This window comes from Sylvia atricapilla, chromosome 13 (assembly GCF_009819655.1).
Source record: "Sylvia atricapilla isolate bSylAtr1 chromosome 13, bSylAtr1.pri, whole genome shotgun sequence".
In the NCBI taxonomy this organism is placed as follows: Eukaryota; Metazoa; Chordata; class Aves; order Passeriformes; family Sylviidae; genus Sylvia; species Sylvia atricapilla.
The window spans coordinates 19,549,885-19,568,453 of NC_089152.1; the positions used below are offsets into that span (position 1 = coordinate 19,549,885).

At 38.7% G+C, this 18,569-nt stretch overlaps 1 protein-coding gene across 1 annotated transcript in view; it reads left to right on the plus strand.

The window, feature by feature from the left end:
- Positions 1-18,569, plus strand: part of SCAPER (S-phase cyclin A associated protein in the ER) — a 144,076-nt gene that overhangs the window by 19,913 nt on the left and 105,594 nt on the right. Inside the window, exons 6-15 of the mRNA XM_066328752.1 lie at positions 3,391-3,491; positions 3,939-4,055; positions 5,985-6,145; positions 12,202-12,464; positions 12,890-13,108; positions 14,675-14,845; positions 15,398-15,473; positions 15,907-16,024; positions 16,351-16,462; positions 16,936-17,076. Of these exons, the coding sequence (XP_066184849.1) occupies positions 3,391-3,491; positions 3,939-4,055; positions 5,985-6,145; positions 12,202-12,464; positions 12,890-13,108; positions 14,675-14,845; positions 15,398-15,473; positions 15,907-16,024; positions 16,351-16,462; positions 16,936-17,076 (1,479 nt within the window). The remainder of the gene's footprint in view (positions 1-3,390; positions 3,492-3,938; positions 4,056-5,984; positions 6,146-12,201; positions 12,465-12,889; positions 13,109-14,674; positions 14,846-15,397; positions 15,474-15,906; positions 16,025-16,350; positions 16,463-16,935; positions 17,077-18,569) is intronic.

Below are 18,569 nucleotides of genomic sequence, written 5' to 3' on the forward strand. Positions count from 1 at the left end.
GTTTTTCGACTGAGCAGGGGTTTTCTCATTCTTTTGTCACTCTTATTCGTTTAGCATATTCATGTAGTTTCTTTTCTTGCTGTCACTCTAATGAAAAGTTTTCCAGGAAGGGATGAATACTTGATTCTTTTTACGGGAATTCAGTTTGGGAGTACGGCCTTAACAAGGCACATTTTCTTATCGTAGATGCATATCGGATGCTTATCACGAAGCCGTTGTTAGGGCCATCTCCGGAGGCAGCACATCTTTGCTGGGTGCCACCCTCCTTCCTACTGCAAATCGAGTCCTTCTCCTGTTGCTGACTGTGGTTTCACAATTCCTGAAATCTATAATTCTCAAGCACGAATTATTTTATCCCGTCTGTTACACAAAGTAATTAACAGGATCACTCAGCTGAGGAGACTAGAAGTCCGAGTTTGATGTAAATACATGGCAACAAGAGTAATCAATGAAAGCTGGAGAAAAGAAGGAGAATAAAAAAAGAGACAGGCAGAACTATTGATCAGAGAGTTGAAAAGAGAGAAAAAGGTAACAGGAGTTACATTGTGGCTAGTTTGGGTTTCATGTCATGGATTTTCCTTGAAGGGCTGTTTTTCAGTAGTATTGCTTTCTTAATTAGTTCAAACTGTCTCTTTAAAAATCGTACAGCATGGATGTGACCTTGAGAAATAATGCCATTTAAAATTGTTCTGACTCCAGTGCAGCCGCAGTGTGGCCCATAAAGGTTCCTTTCCGTCAGCAGCTTCTCCCGTGGTGCAGGTTTGCCCTGGCTCAGCAGCGGGCTCCGGGAGCTGCCGCAAGCCGAGGGGATGGCTCCGGGAGCCCCGGCGGGATCCAGTGTCAGAGGACAAAGGGACGGCGCCGCCCGGCCTGCTCTGCGCCGGCCGCGGGCTCCATTACAAACCAATCGAAGCCGCTGCAGCCGATTGGGGAGCTAATTGGTAATTTTAGCTGGACATCTATATGGAGTTATCTGCATGCCTGCAACGGCGCTTTCAGAGCCACTTTTGTTCTGCTCCATCCTGCTTGACAAAATGGCCCTCATAGCTTTAGGGAGAGAGATGTGCATCAGTGAGTATGGGGCCGCTCCAGCTGCTTGTCTTGTTTGTATTCCCTTGTTCATAAAACATGGTTCGGGTTACAGCTGCATGGGTCTGCTCTGATCATTTCTGATAATGTGGAGCTAAACATTCCTTAAAATAGGTTAAACCATTTATTGCGGGTTTTTTTCCTGTGCCAGCTAACTTCAGAAATATAACTCATATTCACATTAATTCTTCTTTTTTTTTTTTTTTGTTTTTGTGAGGAGTATGGCAGTGGCTGCCTTGAAAAGTAAATGATTCAGAATTAAATTTTGCTTTCTATGCTCTCATTGTTAGTAACAGTCAGCACAACTTAGTATGGGCTAACCTAAATGGACATGAATTGGATTAGAAAGCTGAAATTTTATTAGTGGAACTGAAAAAAGAACTGGCTGAAACACTTGACTTGTTCATTTCTTGTAGCAGACTTTACTTAAGAATTATTTTGGTGCTGTAAACCAACTGCTTTGTAAGAAAGATTTCTGTTAGCATTTTTGGGGAATATTTCAAAACAAAGAGCAACTTTTAAGTCAGCAGTGGGATTCTGTTTGATTTCCCTGATGTCTGACTTTGTGGTGCCTTTGCCTTACAGCAACCAGCATATGCTCTGTATATGTCATAAAGAGTAGCTAAAAGGATACTTACATCAAAACTGAAGCTGAATTTCAAAGTTAAATTAAACAAAATAAATATTAATCCATATGATTTTATATGAAAAAATATTTTGCGTGTGTTAGAGGTCTTTTTTCTGTTAAAAAGACAATTCAAAGTAAAGATGTGGGGGTTGTGATGTTACAGAAATGTGCATTAGTTACCAGGACTGTAGGAGAGTGTTTTTACTGGTTTTGGTGTGAAAGGTTTTACTGTTAAAATTTGTAGTTATACACTTAAAAAGCAATACCTTCTCATTTGTAATTGTTCCCAAAATTTCTAAATAATAATTATTTGCTTTGAGCAGAAAATTTGTCTTATTACCAGCAGGAATGACTTTGGCATAGTAAAGAACTTGTGAAACAGCAACATTTGTCATTAGTATTTTTCCTTATACCATAAAATTATGTCTGTACTTTACATTCTGCATGTGAAGCTCATTTAAGTTTCATAGAATTCAAGCTTCATTCATGGATTTTGATTATTTTCAGCACATTGTCATGACAGAGCACAGGACACATTTTTCTTGTCTCGGACAGAGTGGTTATGAAAGCTGCTCTTTCTGACTGACATGAGCTGAAACTTCCTCCCTTACAGAGTCATTCATGTGCTTAAATGGCAAAACTCAGTTTTGCTGAGGAGGTGCCTTAAGTCTGTGTGTGTTTTGTCACGTCCAGTCAATGATTTTTGAGTTGATACGTGGAATACAAAGAATTGCTCTTTTCCCTGCCAGTGGCAGTAGATGCCTGTAGTTTGCTCAGGGAACACAACTGAGAGTTCCATTATATTGTGTTTTGCTGTGCTTCACAGTGGAAGAAGTGGTGCCATTAACTGAGTAGAGGCAACTTAACCTTGAATTTTTCATTCTTTCTGGATGTAATGTGACCATACTATAGGTACCACACTCATATGTTTGTGCCTACTGGGCATCAGTAGACACAGTCTATAATTTCTCAAGGGTATTTTAAGCAGAAACAAGTCTCTTCAGCCACTGCCATTTTGTCTGTGGCTTTCTTCCTAATGTTATGTGAAGTTAATTTATATGTTCTTTTGTAACAGTTAATTTTATTTGTTAGAGACCAACATTTGGTTACCAATTCAAACTTCTTCATTAAGATTTTGCAAATTGTGAGTATATCTCCAGCATGCCTGCATAATTCCTGTCAGCGTATGTTTAATCCCACCCAGGTTCTGATGCAGTTGCCTTTGTGTAGTTTTATCTACTTTCACTTCGCAGATGAATTGTGTTCTTTTTAGTCTTCCACAGACCCGTTAGGTTTTATACAGTTTTGCCTTCTTGGTGATGTATGTCTAGCATATTTTAAAAGGTAACTCTGACCAAAAAAGGGGCATAAATAATGGAACAGGTATCCTTATGTGTGTTGAGGATTTTATTGCGAATGTTGCCATTTTGTCCTTATGCATTGTTGCTGACACAGATCTTGAAGAATCTGCACCTTTTTTTTTTTTTTAGGATAAATGTTTGAATGATGCTTCACATAAAAATCTTAATTATCTGTGTCTTCTTGTTTTCAGGGTTTTTTTTGGGTTTAATAAGAAGGCTAAATAGTAAATGTCCTTTTTTCTTTCCAGTTCCTTTATTGAGGTGGGGGATTGTTTTTTAAATAGAAAGATTGATGGGCTGGTTGCTTTTCAGGAAGTCCTGATGATGCTTGATAACTATGTAAGGGACTTCAAAGCATTGATTGATTGGATACAGCTACAGGAGAAGCTAGAAAAAGCTGATGCTCAAAGCAGGTAATTCAATTTATATTTTTTTAATCTACAGGGAGAGTAAAGTTCACAGTAAACTTCATTTTCTAGCAGATTCAGCAAATAGAGCCAATTCTCCTTTTGTACAAAATGTGTGTGAGGACATTTAATGTGCATGGTCACTGTCACTTAAAAGTAGAGGATATTTCCAGTCCTTTCCCCATCTTTTCTTTTTATATGGTTGGTTTGATGCTTTGATCTATACTGTAATTTGAAATAAACATTACAGTCTTGCAAAGAGGAATTATTTTTGATATGGGTCCGGCTGATAGGGTTTGGAGTTGGTGTAGAAACAATTGCTAAGATGAATTATTAAATTCAGCAGGATTTGTTAATACACTGAGCATTTGTTGGTTCTAGTTTTGCTTTAAGCTGGTAGAGGAAGAGTTATTGTGAATTGTATTTTTGAACTTTTCTTTCCTGGGTTTGCAGACCTACTTCACTGGCTTGGGAAGTAAAGAAAATGTCTCCAGGACGCCACATGATCCCAAGTCCATCCACAGATAGGATCAGTGTGACATCAAATGCTCGAAGGAGTTTAAATTTTGGGTATGAAACCAGCTAAGACATTTATTGAAACTAAAATAAAGATTGATTTGAAGCAAAGTTCACGAATGCACTATTTTTCTATAGTAACCAGTGTATTGTTTAGTTGTTTATTTAATCATATAAGCAATTATTTGCATTCCTAAAAGAAAAGCCTATGATCTGTAAAGGAAAATGCTCTCAAGGACTTACTTTTTTCCTGACTTCGTAATATATTTAATTACTGGTCAATACAAAGACCTGAAGATAAAATCCTATTTGTGTATTTCATGTGATCTGTTTAGTACTTTCTTCTCTCTACAAAACAAAGGTGAAAATGTCTGTTATTGGCATTTTAAAATTGCCAGTGTATGCAATGTGAATGGCCAGCTGAGTGAACAGAAGTCTGTACAGGTCAGAACGAGTCAGTGTAAAGTGAGATTATGGTGATTCTGATGTGTGGCAAAACTGATACTAGTTCAAATGTAGAGCATGTAATATACTACAGTAAAGTATCTTTTACTTGTTGAAATGGAAATGTCTGAAAACAGTTCAACAAAGATGTGCATAGATTTAGAGCAGCAGTGTCTGGTGCTGTCTCAGTCTGCAGAGCACGCATGTGTCCAGTTGAAATCTTTCTCCATAGGTGTGCTGTAGTCCCTTCAGGTTTGTTGGGATCCAGGGAACACGCTGCCTAGTTTCCTGAGTGGTTCCAGTGTCCTCAGCAGAGATGTGATACTGGACTCTTTGGTCAGCACTCTGAGAACTGAGCTCTGTGATATTGTGCACATCGAATATTTCCACAAAAATACTACCAAGTGTGTTTGGTGGAAAAAACAAAGTGTTTGGTGTAAGCCCTGTGTAGGTGAATCTGTTGGTACCTACCTGACAACATCTGAGAGGTGTCTCCTGAAATGCCTGGTGGTGGGGAGAAAATATGCACAAGCATTCAAATGAAACACTTGCATCTCATGGAAATCAATGCTCTTTTATTTTTGTTCCAACACAACAGCTCCGCACAATTAGTCTTTCAGTTAAGCCTTATTTGGCTGTAATCACTTGCTGCTACTGCTGCTGGAACTGTTTTATTCAGTTACAGGGACATGATCAGCAACTCGGTGTGTGTTAGAGCAGGGAACAGCAAGATGAGTTTTCTGTCATTCATTCACACTTTCAAACTTTTTTCCTTCTGTCTTAGTCCACTTGTGTGTCTCAAAGCAAGGCAACCCCAAAGAGCTATAGTATTTTGTATGTGAGAGAAAAAATAAGATGGAGAAAGAGGGCTGAGACGTACTTAATATTATAGAAATCTTCGGCAGAATGCTAGGAGTTAGTAGGAAAGGAATAGGGGGTACAAGAGAAGGTAGTCTCTTTCTACAGGTACCTCTGTAGAAAGTAATGATTCATATCTGTAGTCGTCTTCATATCTTTTCCCAAAGCAGTCTAGGAAAAGTACTGAAACTAAAACCAGGAATATTCAGAGGTAAACAAGAGCATTGATGCAAAAAGAAAAGAATTGGGATAAGAGATAGCAAGAAGAGTGTTATAAATAAGTTATGTGGAAGATGAGTAGGAAAATTCTGTTCATTGTTTTTAATGAGAGGAATTGGGAGTACTAAATGGTCAAACACCAGGCTTAAAATGACAGAAGTATTTTTCGAGACTTAGTATGTAGAATTTATTACTATGCATTGCTTTGGTTGCCAAAAACAGTAATGCCTTCAGAAATCGATATCACAAGGTTAAATTTAATTTTGTTTATTAAAAACAAAGATTTGTTGAGCAAATTACAGCACTTTTTAGTGTAAACTGCTGCGACCTGAAGAGTTTGCCAAAGGAGAAGTAGTTCTGTGCATCACTATTCTGATAGCCTCTGACAGACTGATGAAGCTTTCTAACAAACCATTCTGTTACTTGATCAGACACTAAAAAGAGCTGTGACTTTTCATTTAGGAATGCTGCAGTGACAATTTCTGCAACACGCCTGGCTCCTTCTGGTGTAAGTTGGGCTGATAAGGTAAAAGCCAACCATGGAACTAAAGCTGCCAATCCTGAGCTGGCAACAGCACAAGCCTGTCTGGTACCTCCGGCACAGAAGTCACTGCGGAAAAATGGCAAGTCCCCTTCAGTGGCTTCAGTTATTTTCACAAACTCTGTGCTATAAAGTGAATTCAGAATGTGGTGACCTATGTTCTAAGCAAAATTCAGCCTAGATTTGCAAAATACAGTGTTTAAATTCAATATAGAGGTGAAAGATTCATGCAGCCTTACATTGCAGTAGTTAAGTGTGAGACAAAAGTGTGTTTTCCTGTGTAGGTAACATTATGCTGCATTTTCACTAACTAGAATTTGATCTGTTAAAATACCAGTTTATAACATCCTAAGAAGCAAAAGGTCTTTGGTCATAAACTGCCAATCTAACTTTCATCCCAACTGCAAGTTGGGATGGCTTAACAATATAAAGAATAATGCATGTACAGGAATCTGGGAAGAGCTCAAGATGGTTTTATACGTCCTGGGAGAACATGCTATTAGAACTGTGTTGCAGTAACAATTGATGTTTCTTCCTTGGAAGACAAGAGTTACCACATTTAGTTATGAATTGTTTCTCTAATGATGCTCCTTGGAGAATGCTTGTTTCAGGATCCTAGAGGAGATTGCTTTGGTTGCAGACATTAAAAACGACCATTTGGTTTATAAAATTAGTTTCTTTGCACTGGATCCCTGAGATTGTTTTCAGAAATGCTTTTTTTCCCCCATTTATTTTCTTCATGTGTGGTCTCAAAAGACTTTCTGCAAAACCGTTGGGCAGGATGTAGAAATGGATATTCTGAAAGTGGTTTGGGGTTTTTTTTATTAAAAAAAATGTTCCAGGAAGTGCATGTATCAGTTTAAGATAGTTGTATGTTCAACCTAGGAGTAGTAGAAGCCATGTATGGTGACTTGCAGATTTGTGGCATATTATGGGAGTAAAACACCTTGTCCTGGGGTCTTGCATTGTAACTCATTCCGGAGTGGACTCCTGCCTGGAGCAGAACCATCAAAGCCATGCTCCAGGGATGGTGGTTTGAAGGGATCCATGGCTGCTGCTTGCATGAGGGAATAGTGTTCTGTGTACAGTTGCAGTGAGCTGCTTAAGGAGCAGGAGCTGTTTGACTGAGGTCTCAGCACTGTCACTGATGTGTAATTCCACTTTAGATACATGCCAGTAGTTGAAATTACTCATAATAAAAGCTTTTTCTGGTGTTTATCACTTGTACTAGTGACAGGCTCCAAGCTGTTGCTAAAATACCTTTATTAGGTGCTCCTGTGCATATGGAGAATGTTATTAGCTACACAGGGAGTAAAAGTGATCTGTGTTTCAATATGGGTAACATATTTATTAGGCTAAAAGGGAAAACAAAAGACTTGATCCTTGTGTTGCTTTCAGTGGCTTTTAGCAGTCTGAGGAATTAGTGTTGTGCTGTTTTCTGTTGAATGTTACTTGCAGCTGATGAGCTCCAAAAAGGGAGAAGCCCCTTAGTTCCTGTACTACTGGCCTACAAATTTTCAGTAATCTTCAAATCAAATGTATGATGCAATCCAGACTTGAAACATTTTATTTTAAGAAATAACAGTCATGCCTCTAGACTTCGTTTGTTCCTAGGAATCTCTCATTTTTGACACTGAGCATTGGAGAATTTCAGTGATTTTCTCGTGGCTGAATTGTTATGTTTTTAACAAATCAAGTTCTCTGTAGGGGCATGTTGTCTTTTGTGTGGGAAGTGGAATCACTTTGGTAAGATCCAGTTATCCTCACTTACAAAAGCACATGAAAACCTGTGAAGTTTCTGTGAAAGGAGCCACAGAGGCTTTTCACATGCGTTACTGAAGCAGCTCTGAGGCTCGTGTGTCACCTGCTCTGCCCCTTGCCCAGCTAATGCTCTCCCAGCTGTTTGGTGCATGTGGGCCTTGGGGGAAGGATTCCTCCTGTAATGCTCTCTTGCCCACCCAAAGCCCAGCTGGGGCTTACAGCCACAGCATTTCCCCAGACGCTTTTTCTCCGGTGATTTCCAACAGCATTATCATTAGGTCTCACAATGGCTTTGCAATGTGGATGAGTGGTATGATACTGTATCTGTTTCATGGTTGATGCAATTTTCAATTTTAACTAAGTAAGCCCTTAGGGAGAAAGAAAATGCATTATTTTTCCATGTAGTTCTTTAATCTTTCCTTTTCTGAATGCATAATTAAATGAGGTTAAATCATCTTAGCTCATTTTCCTCATTAAACTTACTGTTACCCTCAATATTTTAATGAGTTTTTAAAAATTGTCTTTCATGCTTGAGTGTTTTTTACAATACAAAATATAGTCTGTTCTTTCTGTCTGGGTGGTTTCTGGTCATGAATTCCCTGGTGCCTGTGGTAAAAAGTGAAATGGGTTACAAGTTTAGATTGTGTATTAGAAATGGAAGTAGGTGCTTACAATTAAAATAATTATTCCAGAATTTAGGAAAAAGAGCAATCTAGAACATGTGAATTTCTCCGAAATACTATTTTTTCCCAATGCTATACTTGAAATCTGGATGCTTTTTATTGTTATTACTATTATTATCATTAATATCTCGTATGAATTGCTCATGTCCATAGCTATGAATTGATGTTCTCTGTAATGTAGCTAAGAATGGAGACCTTGCAGGATGTGGAGCCCTCTCAGGCAGCTGTCCTGCTTTGGTCAGGATAGTAGCAGATAGTAAAATTTTTAGAAGGTAGAACCCCCAGGCGTTTGCGCACAGGTGCCTGGATTTCTTTTCATGGTGTTTCCAGTGAGCTCCTTGTCCAGTTCTTCCAGATGGAGCAACTTCCCAAGAGCCTGGTGGCTGGGAGGGCCTGGAGATAACAGATGGCTTGTCACATCCATGTAACACAAGAGCAGGCAGGGACAGCCAAGTTCACATGAAACTAGAGAATGATCAGGGTAGGCAAATGAATTATTCATTTACAAAGCTCTGGGAGTAATCAAACCCAGCATGTGATACATAGCCTGTGGAGATGGCTACTGGGCTGTAAGAATTCCAGATGTAGGGAAAAAATATGGAGGAAGATTGATGCCTTACTGAGTATTAACTTTGTCTCTCATTAGATATGATCTAATGTCAATAAACATATTAGCTTTGCAAACTCTTACTTAAAAACTGCCTGGAAGTGACTGAACGCTGAACTGCTTGGTGAATTAAAATGAATAGAATCTTCTAGTGCACTGTAGTTGTCAGGTGGCATCACACTGTTCAACTGGCTCCAGGTAGGTCAGGAGTCTGAATGTATACATGCATTAAAAACTGCTTTGTGTTTAAAGAAGTCACCAAACAATATTCTTTCAAATTCAAGTATTCCTGACTGTTAAAATTCTTGGTTGAGTCTTGGGTAATAGATATGAATCTGACAGTGAACAAATGCAAATTAAAAATTGAACATGTATAGCTTTTATGAAAAGATTCATTCTTACTTAAGTAAGTGTGATTATGGTTTTTCTATGCTCTGAATAATTTTATTCTGATTAATTCTGTCATTTTAGACTACTAAGAAATATGCCACGAGACAAAGAACAACTAGGCAAGACAGGCAAGAATATTCTTTTTTGGTAGAATAAACTTTAGTAGATATTAGTAGAATTATTAAGATATATATGGTTAATACATATTATTGTCTAGATGTTAGTAAAATCATGTTTAGGTAATAGATACTACAGAAGGGTATCTTCTGATCCTTATAATGTAGAAAATACACTTTTATGTAAAAGGTGACTTCAGTTTTTAGGACAAATAGAAGTGAAGTGTTTCAACAGTCTTGTTTTGCAAATGACAAGCAAAAGGAATTGCAACCCACAAGTTGCTGCAGTAAAGCGGTGGTTGTTTTTTTGGTTGGTTTTAGCAGTTCTTCTGAACAATCTCTGTTGTCTGTTACTTGCCAGTGAAATTTCTTGGCCACATTTTGTCCTAAGCCAGATACAGCAGAGTCTTTGTGGTCTCCTCAGTTACTAAAGTTGGTGGAGTCCCTGAAGGGCCTGACAGTCCTTGCCCCACAGCGTGCAGAACCAGATGCTACACAGGCTGTGAGCTTTCTACATTAAATCTGGTCGTAATTCCTAGGGAATTAAACCCTGTTCCTGGGATAATTGCCTTGAGAAGGCAATATATTCCCATCACTGGGTCCTGTAGGTAATAGTATTTTTCCTGTATGAAGATGAAGAAAAGAAAATAAGGCCAAAGTTGTCTGCAGGGGTCAAATGGGAGGCCTGTGGCAAAGGAAAATGTTATTGGTGTGGCTTTGACTGCCATTCCCATGTCTGGTCAGTGGGACACACTGAAATGGGTTCAAGTGCACGAGGGGAAGGAACATTGAAAGGCTTTTTGCAGACTCTGGTAGCAGCAGTGATCTGAAGAGATCAGCTATATTTATTCACTCAGCTTGGGAATTTTGTTTACTTTGAAAGACACAGCAGTTTTTCTAGAGTGAAACAGTCTGGATAGTAAAATACCAGATATTTTTTTTTGCATTTGTCATTACCATTATCGTTTGTGAACAGTTATATAGTTACATAAAACCAGCTGTTGCTTGAGCTGCTCTGCAGAGGTAAATTCCAGTGCAGTCCTGGCAAATTCCCTGGTAACTCAGGAGTTACACCACCTGTTGGACCAGGCTGCTGGTTCATCCTGAAATGTTAAAAGAACCCAACAGTTCAATGAGCAGTGTTTGAAAAACGCTGGATGTTAAGGGCATCAAAGGATGAAAGTGCCATTAATCCTGGTTTTGGCTCATTTCCAGTTCACTGGTTACTGCTACTCTTGGACATCAGCTCAAGTCCACCTAAAGTCTCTTCAGTCCAGTTCATGTATTAAGATTTAATATTAAAAACCTTAAAATATTAAGGTTTAATATTTGAGCTCCAGCTCTGGTTTTTATGCCTGAGCTACACAACCATCTTTGTTAGTAAAAACTTCAGAAATACCCAGAGAATCAATTTTTTTATACAAGTTGTATTCTAGATTATTACCCTGTGTAAAACAGGCAATTTAGTGCTGGGTTTTTTTTGCATCTCCACTTCTCCAGGTAAAAGTCATGTTCTACACCCTTCTCTTCCTTTCATGTGAACGATCTTAAAATCAGCTTTTGCCAAAAGGATATTGGACAATATATTCATAGATTTGAGTTTTTTGGAAGAAGTTTTTGTTCAGCAAATAGACTGGCCTGGGCTTACCTTTCACACTTGTGAGTTGTACTGTCAGGTTTCAAAGAATCACTTACAGTTGTGAGAATACGTGGGAAATTACATGCTGCTAATTGTTAATTAGTTAAATAGCTAAACGTTAATTGTTGGCCACCAAAATGTTACATAGGGAGAAGGAGTTCACCTTGAAATCTAGAAATCTGGTCATGCCTATGACCTGATGCTTCAGGCAAACAAATGTAACTTTAAATTATTTTCAAGTGTGTATCAATATCAGATCTATTGATCAGAAAGTTATGTGTAACAGCTATATAGAAATCAAAGTAAATTGAAGAAAGCTGCTTTTCTATTTTCTCCTTCAGTTTGCAGTCCCATTATAGCAATATTTTGCTATTTCCTGGAATCCAGGAAAAACAGTTTTCTAAAAGCTGACACCAATTTGTGTATTTTTGTTATCAGGTTGAAATAAATAGAAAAAGAAGTAAAGAGAGCACTGGCAGAATAGTAAGGATAGTAAGGCACATTTCTGTTTTCCGTGTTAAGTCATGCAATTGTCTGTACTTGCACTTTCACAAGAGACCTCTAACGTTACTGTTGCTGCAAAGAAGAGCAGATGTGGGTGCTTTGTTGTGCTTTGTTACCGTCTTATGAAATAGCAAGGAGAAAGCATGGCAAGCTTAAGTACATGTTGCCATTTCCCACACCTTTTTGTGTCTGAGCAGCTTCACTCTGCAGTAACAGAACGTGTCCCATGAATGGAGTTGTCCAGCTGTCTGTAATACCAATAGCAGTCCTTGAAGTAAAAAGCTTTGCTGAAGAATATTTCATTGATTTTTTTTGGTATTTATTTTTAAAGAGAAAATTTTTCTCCCACAACTTGTGTAACACTGTAATAAAATGGTTGTTTCTAATGCTTCTATTTATGAGTGTTCCTGTCTGAGAATGGCTTTTTTTTCTGTATAGATCGTAAGGATGCAGAGGGCTGGGAAACAGTTCAGCGTGGAAGGCCCGTTCGATCTCGATCCACAGCCTTGGCAACAAAAGCTCCTGTAGCTGCAGAATCACTGAAGTCCAGAGGTGACAGTGACAAAGAAAATGTGATTTCACCACCAGCAGAAAACAAACATGAGAGTTCAGACATCGGCAGTGATGCATCCAAAAGCATGGAGCTGGTACAGAAGGATCCTTTACAGCACTGTGAGGATCCCCTTACTGAAAGGACTCAGGTCAGTACATCATTCATCATTTTGAACCATTTTCTAATCTAAATCTTGCAACTTCTCTTCAGATCATTTTCTGAAGGTGATATTGGCTAGAGCTTTTATTAACTAACCAGACTGGAAAAGGCTTTTAAAATAATGGTTATTTCATTTTCATTTACGGAAATGCAGTGAGATGTCAGCACAAATAGGCTAATTAAAATTATGATGCTGTGGACAGCTTTTCTATGTTTTCCAAAAAGTCGGCATTCAGCACATCTCATGCGTAGATTGCAGGTAGAAAGAGCCAATTGTTACAAGGCAATGAGCCTGAAATAGATGAAGTTATTTGCCTCACTCACTGTTGTTGCCAGGTATTTCCTTAAAATTTGACTCTGACTTTAAAAATCAGTATGTTCCATTTTGTTAATTTTGCAAATGCCTCTTGTTAGTTCACAGCGTTGGAGGCCAACGGGAGCACTGGCACAGCATTGCAAGGGGATTCCTTAGAACCAGCTCCTGAGATGCCTCCAGTTCTCACCAGTACTGACTGCAGTTCAAAAACTCTGCAGATGAATGAAGCCTCCCCCCAGAGCACTGATGCTACAGACTGGTATCAAACAGAAAAAGCTAAATCTGAAACTGAAATGGATCCCTCAGATATTTCAAATGTGAGTGCTGCCAGATTGGTGAGAATCTTGTAAGATTTGTGAATGAATAATAAATCTAAGCCTTAATTTTCTTGGTGTTTGTTGCACAGTGTTTACTGTTAGCCATATGTAAAAACTGTAGAAAAATCTGAGGTACTTACTGTAGAAAATATAAATTGTTGCACAGATGCTTTTCATTATAGAAATCAATTCTGGTAAAGTTTTGGAACTTAAACTAGAAGGATACGAATGTGTTATTTGGAATAAAAAGATCTGTGTTCTCATTACTTTTTTTAATAATGTTTGTGCTAATTTTTCACTTCCTTCTAATAGCAGTCATTTTAAGTCACAGTCTCGTTAAAGTCTTTCTTCAGTTTCACTCATCATTCAAACTGGAAGCACGTGGGATATCAAAATTCTGTTAGAAGTCATACCTCTGCCTTTTAAGACTCGCTGAGCTGCTTTGCTGGGTCTTCCTTTACAACAAGCAGTTTGGAGGAATGCTAATCTTAAAGCAAAAAATATGAAGTCAATTTTCTGTTTTTATCTGGCTTCCCAAGAAATTGTCCTTTCCTGTCTGGAGAATTCTGCAGGTCTCAGGGTGTGTGCTTCACTGAGATTCTCTGAGTTGAGAGTTGCAGTAATGTTACATAAAATCTAGTATATTTTCATACTTCGTTTTGTTTTGGGGTTTTAAGGATTTGTGTTTGTTTCACTTTTGTTTTTGGTTTGGTTTTCTTTTGTCAGAAACTAGATTAAAATTCTGATTTGCAGAAGTTTCCCTTTAACTTTTGCAAATTGGAGTCCTGCTAGAGAACTTCCAACCCAGTACCTGTTTGCTTTTAGAGCAGATTTCAAGCGTCTCACCCACTAAAATTGTTTCAGATCTCAGTTTTTAACAGTTCAGGATGCTTCCAGTTGGTAGGATCTGTATCTCTTGGAAGTACTTTACTGCTCCAGATTAGACTGCTTGAAACACCAGTTTGTGTATTGTGGCACGTGGTTTGGTACTGGAGTGGAAGTGGAGTGGTTAATGCTGGACACTAGGGAAGGAAAAGATAATCAGCATGTCCAGGATTACATTTTTGCTCCACTCTCTTGTCATTCATGTTGAAAAACAAGTACAGCCTGAGATTCCGTTGTATTAACTATGGTAAAGTTTCCAGATGCAGTTCATGCAGATAATTTCCATCTTTCAGTAATACTTTGGAGCATGGTTCCTTTCCTAGAGGTAACAGCATGGCATGCCTTCATGTCTCAGAGTATGCCTTGCTTAGTGCCTAAGACAGTAAGTACTGGAGAAATGTCATTGTGCTTTTAATGACAGTGTTTGTAGAATAAGTCTTTGAATTATGTGAATAATTAATTTCATAAGTGTTTCTTGTAGTTATTAAATGAGTTAATAGTTGCTAACACTTTTAGTGGGATTTATATCTTCAGCTACCTTCACAAAATATATCAGTAAAAAAAACTATAAGTAAAGAGAAGTTGAACTAAATACCATATAATTCATGTTAACTCTGTGGAATCCTCCGTTTTGTGCCTGCTATTTATTTCGGGTTTTTTCTGGTGTCATGTTTCCTCCAGTCCATGGCAGAAGTCCTTGCTAAGAAAGAAGAGTTAGCAGATCGGCTGGAGAAGGCAAATGAAGAAGCCATTGCCAGTGCTATTGCAGAGGAGGAGCAGTTAACCAGAGAGATTGAGGCAGAGGAAAACAATGACATTAACATCGAGACTGACAATGACAGTGACTTCTCCGTGAGTGTCCAGTTCATTTTACTGTACCCAGATTCGACCTTTGTTGTCAGTGGAGAATGAATACAGAATTTGTTAGTATTTTTTTTGGTGTTGATGTAACCTGTTTGACATGTGAAATAGTGCCATGTAATAATTATCCCATAAGAGATATTTAGCCCTACTGAACTCAGCAGCACAGTGCTGCCAGGTTGGTGAGAATCTTCTAAGATTTGTGAATGAATAATAAATCTAAGCCTTAATTTTCTTGGTGTTTGTGCTGCTGAGTAGTACAGAGCCCTCAGAGCTTGCAGTCAGTGTCCTGCTGCCTATTTCTGGGTGCAAAACAGAGGCAGCTGGGACTTGTTACCTTTATTGCTACTGTGGAAGAGGACATGAAGCAAAAGTCTTCATTTTTACTGTCAGAGCAGGAAAGGCAGCTACGTTTAGGGTGGCCAGTTCTGTTCTGTTTCTGGAAGCATTGCTGAATATTGCTGAGTTGGCACTGTTTAATGTGTGTGTACACCTGTGAGTTCAAGTTTATGTTTTTACTGTCTGGTTCATATTAAATTTCAGGCTAATATAGGCAATGGAAGCATATCCTTCTGTGGTTTGTCTATGGACTGGAATGATGTTCTGGCAGATTATGAAGGTAAATTTTGATGTATTACTGTGCTTGCATGGAAATGACAGCAAAAATTCAGAAAAATTCCTGTTTTTTTCTTGGCCAGTTAACGTCTCAGAAGTTTGCCCAACAATTGCAAGTTACATTATTTTCTCTGTTTCCTGAGGAGAGATAGACTTCATGTTCAAACTGTGTGTCTCTTTGTTCTTCAGTTCTCTTTCTGCATGTCTCTATTAGAATTTTACAGGTTTTAATCCAGTTTCGTATTAACATCTGGATAAAAGTGTAATAAAATTGCATTAGAAAAGGACAGGTATTAAAGATGCTTCAGTCTATATTTGCACCTAGGCCGAAGGAAACCCATCTGGGAGAGAACTAGAGAAACTAATCCTTATTAATGGCATTTCTTATGGAAAAGTATGTTTAAATTGTCCCCACCTTGGTTTTTTTCTCTGCACAGCCCGTGAGTCGTGGCGCCAGAGCAACTCCTGGGGAGACCGAGTGGAGGAGGAGCCCGCGCGTCCCCCCGGCCACGGCATCCACATGCACGAGAAACTCTCGTCACCCTCGCGCAAAAGGTGCTGCAGTTCTTCCTGCCTGGCTCAGCCAGGGAGAGCGAGCAGCCAAACTCATGGCTGCTGGAAACTCATCGTAAATCTGCTCTGTTGAAGTCTCTGCGTGGAAAGTGCTGCAGAAATCTCTCTGTATTTTTCCATGAGTAGGCTTGTGCTACGTTGTCCACCAAATACAGTAGTCTAGAAGAGAAATATTCACATTTACAGGAAATAATTGCCCTCCAGTGGCCTACTTGTTTCCTCTTAGTGAAATGGAATAGAAATGTTTGCTACTCTGTCAGTTAATATTGTCTAACTTGCTTTTGTTCTACTTTGGTTTTTATTTAAAGAACAATAGCAGAATCCAAAAAGAAGCATGAGGAGAAACAAATGAAAGCTCAGCAGCTGAGGGAAAAGTTACGTGAAGAAAAGACACTGAAGCTTCAGAAATTAATGGAGAGGGTAAGCTTTCTCTGATATAAAGGGCTGCTCTACTGCCTTTCAGAGAAGGATTTTTTCTGCATAGTAGACATATTAGAGATTCAAACTAGTGGTGAATTGAAGTTGTCATCTGAGTAGTTTTCACAGCTGACTTGTGCATCACAGCAATTAAAGAAAGTGTTATTTCAAATCATGGACTTCTTGACTGTTTTAAGAGACAATCTCAGATTCAAGGAAGGTATGACAATGTATGTAGAAATATGTTGGGTATGACAGTGTATGTAGAAATGTGTTGCATGTGTCCAACAGAAATGGTGAAGCTCATCGAACTGAAGTGGTGTCCTTCAGGTTAAACTTAAGGCAGGCTTTGTGTAAGGCATGAAAATATTTTGTTACTGTGAGGAAGGCTTCAAGAAAAGTTAGAAAATGCTGAGGAAAATTCAGGCTGTGTTGTCAGATGCTGTGTTAGTGATGAATTGACTCCTTGTGTGTAGGAGAAAGATGTGAGGAAATGGAAAGAAGAATTGTTAGATCAAAGGCGCAGGATGATGGAGGAGAAGTTACTCCATGCAGAATTCAAACGTGAAGTGCAGCTACAAGCAATTGTGAAAAAAGCACAAGAGGAAGAAGCCAAGGTAAGTGACTTTATTTCAAAGGAACTATTTAATAGCTCTGCTTTTATATATGCTGTGCTTCAGAGTACTCCTGAGCAGTTTGTGAAGGACAGTGGAGGTTAGATACAAACACATGTGGGCCATGAAGCAGATAAATGCTGATGTCTAAATGGTGCATTTTTTCTAATGTGACTTAAAATTAATTAGCTGTTATTAGACATCGTGGCGGGTTGGTGTGGAAGAAAAGATGGGTTGAAATAAAGAGCTGATCGTTATCTTGCTGCTTTTGTTCCTCACAGTGTGGCAGCATTTTTGGTGATATCTAGTCCTCCTGGAAGGACTAGAAGATCTGATGGTCGATTCTCTGCTTTTTCAGCTCCATTTTTCTTCTCATTCTTGAGAGGGAGCTCATTTTTCTTCTCCCTTGTGGAAAAGCCACAGATAACAGCATAGTGTGTCCTTAAACTGTGGTTGTGTGGCTGTGTTTTGTACCACTGATGTTGCTGAGCAGCTGGGAATAGACAGAGACCTGCAGTTGGCATGTGGCAGTTACTCTAAATTAAGCAGGTTTAGTGTTCTTCTGACTTAATACATAATTCATTAAGGCAGTCACTGGATGGATGGTTTTTGATTCATTTTGCTTCATTTATACTACTTGGATAAAATTTTTAATGGTTTAACCCCAGGCAGCAGCTAAGCACCACACAACCACACACTTATTCTGCCTCCTGTCCCATGGGATGGGGGGAAAGAATCAGAAGTGTAAAGGTAAGAAATCTTGTGGGTTGATACAGAAACAGTTTAATAACTGGATGGGGAAAAATCAGTTCTAAGAAAAAGGAAAATAACAAAGAGAGGTAAATGATGAAGACAAGTGATGCAAAAGGAAACAATTGCCAGTTGTCCCACACCAATCTCCCCCCAGTTTTGTTGCTGCACACGATGTCTTGTGCTCTTAGATATCCCTTTGGTCCCTTGGCCTTGTTGCTGTGCAAGCCCTGCTCAGCAGTAACTAAAACATCCCTGTGTTGTCAGCATAGTTTCCAGCACAAATCCTAAACATAGTCTCATACTAGCTACTACAATGAGACTTAACTCTATCCCAGCCAAAACCAGCATAAAATAAATGAATAATTTTATTTTAAAGGCTGTTTTTCTCAAGTGAAGGTACATGTTATCTCCTCAAAACTGTTTCATTATATGATGAGCATGTATCCCAGCTGTGATTAATGCAGCTGTTCATTTGTGTTTCAAGATAAGCACAACAAAACTGATTGCGCTTTTTTACTTAGTTGCAGTTTCTCTCTTGGATTAAAAGGATTTCTAGGCTACATAATTCAGTCTGCTGTGCATTGATTACTGTTCCATTACATCAGTGTGACTTCTGTAATTGTATTAACTAAATCACACTTGCCTTAGTTCCCCAGATAAGCAGATGTTTCAAATATTATGTGTTTAAATGTGTGGGATCTGCTGCCTCATGAGGTTCTTATGTTCTGGAAATCGAGGTTAAT